Source organism: Xenopus laevis, chromosome 1S, assembly GCF_017654675.1.
Source record: "Xenopus laevis strain J_2021 chromosome 1S, Xenopus_laevis_v10.1, whole genome shotgun sequence".
Lineage (NCBI taxonomy): Eukaryota > Metazoa > Chordata > Amphibia > Anura > Pipidae > Xenopus > Xenopus laevis.
Genome location: NC_054372.1, coordinates 51,750,340 through 51,758,964, shown reverse-complemented (window position 1 = coordinate 51,758,964; position 8,625 = coordinate 51,750,340). Strand labels below are relative to the sequence as shown.

The 8,625-nt window shown below is 46.4% G+C and overlaps 1 protein-coding gene across 2 annotated transcripts in view; it reads left to right on the top strand.

The window, feature by feature from the left end:
* The first annotated feature begins 3,481 nt into the window (after window positions 1-3,481).
* Window positions 3,482-8,625, top strand: part of pcdh10.S (protocadherin 10 S homeolog) — a 56,988-nt gene continuing 51,844 nt past the window's right edge. Inside the window, exons 1-2 of one of the 2 annotated variants that reach the window (XR_001934120.2) lie at window positions 3,482-6,454; window positions 7,669-7,724. Coding sequence is in view for 1 of the 2 variants with exons in the window: in XM_018243308.2 (XP_018098797.1) it covers window positions 3,953-6,454; window positions 7,669-7,724 (2,558 nt within the window). In the remaining variant the exon portion in view is untranslated. The remainder of the gene's footprint in view (window positions 6,455-7,668; window positions 7,725-8,625) is intronic. The other variant, XM_018243308.2, reaches the window with a different exon arrangement.

Below are 8,625 nucleotides of genomic sequence, written 5' to 3'. Positions count from 1 at the left end.
TTTTGCAAGTATTTTCTTTTGTTGCACTTATTCATCACAGGCAAGCACAGCATTTTCTATATAAGAGTTATTTGTGATCTCTGGGTTCTAGGAGACCTCGCAACCAGTCCCTGGGATGCTACAAAGGTGGCTCTTAAGAACACGCAGAGGACAGTGCAGACCAAAATGACCAGAACTCTTAAACGACTTCCCCTGCTATAAAGCCCTGCAGAGCAGACTCAGCTGAGAGCAAATAGGTAAGTCCCATGAAGTTGTTTTTCTAATTGAAATCTTTGTGTTTGTCGTCGCTGCCCCCTGCTTGTCTGAAATGTGAACACAGCATGGCTGCTTAACTTCATGTCAAGATCCCTGGGAGACAGCAGAATGTTTACAGAAGCCAAAATTATAAAAATCCAAATTTCCATTTCTCTCCAATTTCTTTCTTCAAGGAAAACGAAATCCCTATTTTTGGAGCTCTGTGCACACAGTGTAATAATAAGAGGATTTAGACTTAGATTGCATTTGAGTCCTTTAAACCACTGCAAACAGCCAGTTATACAAGCAGAGATAGGTTAACAAAGCTCTTCCTTATCGCAGGGTATAGAGAAAAGCCATTAAATGACCTTATTTACAGAAATGAATGCAGAGAACACTGGAATATGCTTCAAATGGGATCCTAGAAACCAAACCAATGCTGATGATGGGTCATTTAAGGCTATTAAATCATGCAGCAAGGGATCCACCTCATGTCTGTATTTGTGTGTGCATCTCTGTGTGCCAGTGTCTTTTAACACAAAAGGGGTTCATGTGTATTTGTGGACAGAATATTGTGGCAAAATGTAATATATTTAATATGACTAGTTTTACATGCCCTTTGTTAATCAAGCATACCTTGTGGAAGGGATTTCAGGGTATAGACTGAATGAGAGGGTGATGGACTGGCTGCAATTGGGGGGAAGTATCTCAGTAGTGTGATTAGACGCTGCTACTAACATTGCTGGCTGCTGTTCCGCTGCTTCTATGGCAGATCTCAGCAGAGAGACAGTGCAGCTGCCCTCGGTGAAATGAACGACTGAACTGATGATTTTAAACACATTTCAAGTGATGCTAGCTGCTAAAAAAAATGTACCAAATCATGATTTTTGGTTTTCTCGGTTAATTTAGGGCATGCACAAGATTTTATTATATCTCATGGCACATGGGTTAAATGGTACATATTTTATGCACAGGGACAGCAAAACATTAATCACGTTTATTGTTATCATTGTTACTAAAGAGTGCTAATATTGATGATTAACCCCTGTACTTAAAAAGAAAGAGATGCGTGAATTTGGGTCCAATTTGGCTTCATTTAAGCTGATCCAGTCCCTACTTTAACTCTGGTTGGGGGAGGGGGTGGCAGCTGTAATGGATCCTTTTATACGCAAGAGGGCGCCTTTAAACCACGATTGCAAACATTCTTCACCGCCCGCTCCTGCTAGGTGACGGAGAGAATACTAATCTAAGATCAATTTAGATCTATCGCATGGATTCTAAAGCAAAGTATTCACCATAGGGAAAAGTTTGAAAAGGTTTTATTCTTTTATTCTTTGCACCTTCTGTTTTTTTTTATTTTAACCAAAACTTGGTGGTATTTACCAATACATGTACACAAATACAGTTAAGCAGTAGAAGTCTTAATGAATCAGATGTTTGAGTTTAGGAACTGGCCACACCGGAGGATGACTTGTTGCAATATATATTGCAATATATGGACAAACAATCCCTATTTGGTTTAAAGGGTAAGGCATTGTTTAGTAGCTTAAACGAGAAGGAAACCCTTTTGGTGCAAAACCCCTCCCCCTGTAGGCCCCCCGGCCTACCTCCAGAAAAAAGGACCTGTGCCGAGGGGTAAGTAGCAACTTAGGGACATTGGGGGGGTGGCAAATGCCCCTAAGTTGCTACTTACCCCTCGGCACAGGTCCTTTTTTGTGGAGTTCACAGGCGCCATCTTCTTCCTGGATTCCCCGGCGTTTGGCGGCGCATGCGCAGTAGGAGCATTTGCCAGTTGGAATCTACTGCGCATGCGAGGAAAGTCACAAAGTTTTCCGATTTCTTTTTTCGTCAACTTTGTGACTTTCGGTGCATGCGCAGTAGATTCCAACTGGCAAATGCTCCTACTGTACATGCGCCGCCATACGCCGGGGAATCCAGGAAGAAGACAGCACAGGAGAAGATGGCGTCTGTGAACTCCACGAAAAAGGACCTGCGCCAAGGGGCAAGTAGCAACTTAGGGGCATTTGTCCGAGGGGGAGGTAGGCCGGGGGGAGGGGTTTTGCACCAAAAGGGTTTCCTTCTCCTTTAAGGCACAAAATGTTCCTAAATATATTGATAATGGGTTGAGTGCAGAGGATCTCTTGTATTTGTCTATGTGGACACTAAGTAAACCTATTTATACATCTGGAGCTGATCTAATTAGAAAAATAGAATATTACAAGGTCACAACGGCAATACCTGACTGAGAACATCCTTTTTCCAATGGACAGCATTCCTCGCCGCGGCTGAACATCCCCAGGGTTGAAGAGTATAATGTAGACAAAATGTATCGATGGCCGGGGGTTGGTGAGTTATTTGTTAGCCCCCCTTGTCTCATGGACTGATCCACTGCGCCTCCTGTAGGTAGAAGACGGGCTGACGCGCGGCTCAGTCAATCGCTGCCCTGTGATAGGACGAAGCTCCGAGACTGGGAACTGTCCGTGGTGCTGACACTTTGCCATTAGCAGCGGCGGGAGTGAGCCGGAGCTGTCCATCCCCACATGTTACACATACACACGACACATACATGTACACAGAGGATGAGCGTGATGCAGAAGGCTGTGTGTGAATCAGTCACAGCACCATAAGGCAGTTTCATTGTATAACAGAAAGAGCGCTGTGTGTCTGTGTATGCGATACTAATCATACAGACGCCTCGTCACTTCTTTGACGCACACAGACGCCGGTTATTACTTTTTTTTTTTTAATAAAATGCGTGCCTGGCGCAGTCATCAGTCACGGAGGTGACAAGGGCAATGGCACCTTCTCTGCGCACATGGATACATACAAATGTAGTCCTAGCGACGCGGTCGCCGTGTTATTAATGTGCTTCATACGCGCAACAAGACTGGGGTCCGAGCTCTCTCTGGCTCATTTCCCCAGCTCCGAGTTTCCCACTCAGCAGCTGATAAAAGGAGGGAACTTTCCCCTGTGTGATCTCCCAGAATAAGGGAGGGACCCCACACAATCTCAGTCTGGCAGAGGTTGCTGATGTCAGGCCCTGGAGGCAAAACCGCAGTCGGAGGATTAGAGATATGGAGCCGTTTGCTGCTCTCTCTCCTCACCCAGCTTCCCTATTCCCTCCCCCTCTTTAACAGTGACGTGTGCCATCGCTCCGCCCCCTCCCGTGTCACTTGCATTCCATTGGTTGGCAGAAAATAGGCGCTGCGCAAAAACAGCCAGGCTGGGAGCGAGCGGCTCAGACACTGCCAGCAGAGATCCCAGGAGCTGGGGAAGGCGATGAACTGCACTCAGTATAGAAATAACAGATACAATTTGCCTGAAAGTGAAAATCGTTAGTGGAAGCAGCATGGAGCGTGTGTGCAGCACGGGGAAGAGCAGGCAATAAATAAAGTCAATGAAATGTGCCTTTTTTTGCAGACAGTGCCAGAGATAACTTATGAATAACTGAAATCTGAGCCTCTCATCATGGCCAGTGGATGTAACAGGCGGTGGGCAATACTGGAGAAATAAAACTCTGCTTTTTTTTTGTTGGATGTATCTGTGAAATGGATTGGAGCTGAATGTTGTGCGAGGAATCCTGATGAGGGGGACGCCTGGCTGCATTTCATTTACACTGAACCAGTAGCGCTGTGTGCAAAGGATAAAAAGAAAAGTGCACTTTTAGCCCATCCGTTTATCTTTTTGGTGGTTGGTTTCCGCTGCTCCAGTGTCGGAGATGCTGCGCTTGTTGTTGTCGCTACTTTGCGCCGCGGAGGGGCTTCTCGCCCAGCTTTCCTATCGGGTGCAGGAGGAGAGTGACCATGGTACTTTCGTGGGGAATATCGCTAAGGATTTGAGCTTGGACATTACAAAACTTTCCAATCGCAGGTTCCAGTCTGCGCCCAACTCAAGGACTCCTTACCTGGAGCTGAACCTGGACAATGGGGTGTTGTACGTCAACGAGAAAATGGACAGGGAGCAGATCTGCAAGCAGAGCCCATCGTGCATGTTGCACCTGGAGGTCTTCCTGGAGAACCCGCTGGAGTTCTTCCGAGTGGAGATCGAGGTGCTTGACATCAACGACAACTCTCCGTTTTTCCCTCGCTCTGACATCCAGGTGGAAATTTCCGAGAGCGCGACCCCGGGCACCCGCTTCCCCTTAGAGAGCGCCTACGACCCCGACGTGGGGAATAATTCCCTGCGCACCTACGAGATCACCGCCAATAACTTCTTCAACCTGGATGTGCAGACGCAAGGGGACGGCAACAAGTTCGCCGAGCTGGTGCTGAAGAAGCAGCTGGACCGAGAGCAGCAAGCCGTGCACAAGTACGTCCTCACCGCCATGGATGGGGGAACCCCTCAAAGAACGGGGACCGCTCTGCTCGTTATCAAAGTGCTCGACTCCAACGACAACGTGCCAGTGTTCGACCAGCAGATTTACACCGTGTCTCTGCCCGAGAACTCGCCCGCGGGTACCCTGGTTATTCAGCTCAACGCCACCGACCGGGATGAAGGTCAAAACGGGCAAGTGGTTTATTCTTTCAGCAGCCACAATTCCCCGGGGGTGCGGGAGATTTTTGGAATCGACCCTCGCACTGGTCGCGTTGAGATTATAGGCGAACTGGACTACGAAGAGAGCAGCTCGTACCAGGTGTATGTGCAGGCGAAAGACCAGGGGCCCAACGCTGTGCCTGTCCATTGTAAAGTGCTGGTCAAGGTTCTCGACCTCAACGACAACCAACCCGAGATCAGCTTCAGTACAGTGAAGGAGTCGGTGAGTGAGAGCGCCGCCCCGGGCACTGTGGTGGCTCTGTTTAGCGTCACAGACAGGGATTCCGATGAAAACGGCCAGATCCATTGTGAGATCGTGGGAGACGTTCCATTTCGCCTGAAACTCTCCTATAAGAACTATTACGCCATTGTGACAGAAGGGACGTTGGACCGGGAGGCAATGGCCACCTACACTGTTAAAGTCCTTGCCAGAGACAGGGGCAACCCATCTCTCAGCTCCACCAAGTCCATCCAGGTGCAGATAGCGGACGTGAACGATAACTCCCCGCGCTTCTCTCAGGACATTTATAACGTGTATGTCATTGAGAACAACGTCCCCGGTGCTTATATCTCAGCTGTCAGTGCCACAGACAAAGATGAGGAAGAAAACGCCAAGATTTCCTACTACATCCTAGAGGGGGACATTCAGGGCATGTCAGTGTTTACCTATGTCTCCATCAACTCAGAGAACGGCTACCTCTACGCCTTGAGGACCTTTGATTATGAGCAGCTCAAGGATTTCAGTTTTATGGTCGAGGCCAGGGATAGGGGGACACCCCCTCTATACAGCAATGCCACTGTCAACATTATCATTGTGGATCAGAACGATAATGCCCCTTCTATTGTGTCTCCCCAAGGCAGGAATGGCACTGCCAAAGAATTTCTCCCCAGGACTGCTGAGCCCGGTTACCTTTTCACCCGTGTTGTTGCTGTAGACTCAGACGAGGGGGAGAATGCCAGACTCACCTACAGTATTTTAAGGGGCAATGAAATGAGTCTTTTTAGAATGGACTGGAGGACTGGAGAACTAAGGACAGCACGTAAAATAACTAATAAAAGAGACCCACACAGGCCATTTGAGTTGATGGTGGAAGTGAGGGACCATGGTCAGCCACCACTATCTTCAACTGCTCTCATCCAGGTCCAGATTGTGGACAGTTCAGTGGAAAGGCAAGGGGGACAGCAGAGGCCCAGCAGATCCAGTGACACAGCCTTGGACCTAACGTTAATTCTCATAATCGCTCTAGGCTCTGTCTCCTTCATCTTCCTACTAGCTATGATTGTGCTGGCCATCAGGTGCCAGAAGGAGAAGAAACTGAACATTTACAGCTGTCTGGCTAGCGACTGCTGCATGTGTTGCTGCTCTTGCTGTAGCAGACAAGCCAGGGCTCGCAAGAAGAAGCTCAGCAAGTCAGACATCATGTTGGTGCAAAGCTCCAATGTACCCAGCGCTACCCAAGTGCCTGTGGAGGATTCCGGCAGCTTCGGGTCTCACCATCACAACCAGAATTATTGCTACCAGGTGTGTCTAACTCCAGAGTCTGCCAAAACTGACCTGATGTTCCTCAAGCCGTGCAGCCCCTCCAGGAGCACTGACACCGAGCACAACCCCTGTGGAGCCATAGTGACAGGGTACAGTGACCAACAACCAGATATCATTTCCAATGGAAGCATCTTGTCCAGTGAGGTAAGTCCCAGGCATTGAGATCAGGGATGAGCCAATTGCTTATGTGTGTCACGTACATCCCTACCGCACTGATTCATTTTGCAGCTGATATGTTAATGTTATAAGGAACTTTCCTCTTGTAACCAGATGTTTCTGATCCTTTATTATCTGTAAATCCCCTTTCTACGATTATTTACCCAGCTAAATCCTTAGATCTTCTTGTACTTTTGCCTTGATTTTCCAATTTTCTGTTGAAGGGATTTCAATAGTATGACATGTCCATTTGATATTTGGGACTCAAATTATTCCTTTTCTACAACCGCAATAAGGCATTGTGATATGCACACATTAAAACACACACACGGTACAGCCTCATAAGCTGTATGTCAGCCAGAGTATGTTGTTAGCAGTGTATAAGGCATCACAAATCTGTTGCAGCCCATAGAACACATGTATTGAATTTGAATGAAGTAAGTCTGGCACTGACACATACTGATGTATTGGGTTTATCAGTAGACAGGCCCGGACTGGCAATCTGTGGGTTATGGCAAATGCCAGAGGGGCTGCTGTAAGGTGCCATACACAGTGGGGGTTGTTTGGGGCTCTGTGAACCTGGAATTTCAGTGCCTATTTTGATTCTCAGTCCAGACCTGCCAGTAGATACTTTATTTTGTATTTGTAAATCACACTGACAAGGGATCTATTGGTAATGGGCTGAATCATTTTGGGTAAGTGAACACAACCAGATACAGTATTTTCTCTCCAGCACTATAAAGACACAAAATGCACAGTTCAGAAATTACTTTACATTTATGTTTGGGGAACATTCATTAGGAGAAGGGTTAGTCCTAGTGTGATGTACAGTATGCCTGAGCTGTTGTAAACCCCGCCCATTTAACTGGTTCCACTTTTGGTGTTTCTGTGGACCTTTATCTTTCCCTCAACTATAACATCTAGAAATCTTTAGTAGCCTCCCACTAGGAGGGGATGCTGGGATTTATATTGGTGGAAGGCTGAGGACCCATCATACCTGGCGTATGGGCTGTGTGATTTCTCAAGCTTGTAGGATTCAGTGTCATGCAAGGCAGAGGCAAAACAAATGCTTCAAAGTGTTAACTCCCCCTCCCTCCCCTCACACTCTTTATATACTTGTAATCAAACAATCCAGTAGCTCTGAGCTGTTGATATTGCTTGCACTGGCTTAGAGTCCAATTGTGTCTCATTTGTTTTTCTAGAACAAACAGCGCACTGAACTCAGTTATCTAGTTGACAGACCACGACGGGTAAACAGGTATGGACTTCTCTTGGACACGTCTTCTTCAGTCTTTGTGTTTGTGTACTGGCTATGAGAATCACTTAATTGATTGGCTGGCTGCCAGCCATGAGGCACCAAAGCCCTGGGTTTAGATTTGTCTCATGTAATGAGCTGTAGCAGGCCTAGGCAGGTGGGCAAAGATATTCACTCTTTGCCAACATCAATGAATGAAATGTCTTTATTTGTTCATCCTTACAGAACTGCTAGATCCATAGGGTGTTCCTTCAGAGCGAGCCCTTGTTTTGGGGAGCTGTCTTGGTGCCTGGGGCACAGCTAAGTGAAATGACATGTCCAAGGTCATGACCAGCTGACACATGAATCATCCCAGACTCCCATGAGTCAGACCCCAGTGCTTTCATCTAAGAAACCACTCCTTCTACAATGAAAGGGCCCGGCATGTGAAATAATAATCCTTGTCAACTTCTTAAACATACCTTTCATTGCCTATTTGATGTTAGACTTAATTGTTTTTATCATCATAAACAGGCAGTGAGATGCATGCTCATTTTATAATCTTAGTGGTACATAATAATGTATATCCAAAAGCTATTGTTTTTTTGTTTAGGAGAACTATTATCCTTTGGTATAAAGGTAACAGTAACAAAGTATCAGTTAAACATAACTGCTCATATTGAAGGGAAGCAACTGAAGCATTTATAACACTGTAACCGGAAGGAATCTCTTTCAACTAGTAACCTTTTATGACTTGTATTCAGTATTCATCAAGCCAGTTCATTTTTAATTGTATTTACACGGCCATTTTTTTTGAAAATTAAACACAAGGCATTATATTCTATTCCAAAGAGCTAGCAATCAGTTGTATGAATATGCGAGGGGCTACAGTAACATTCTGGCACAAAAACAGAAAGCCTGCAAG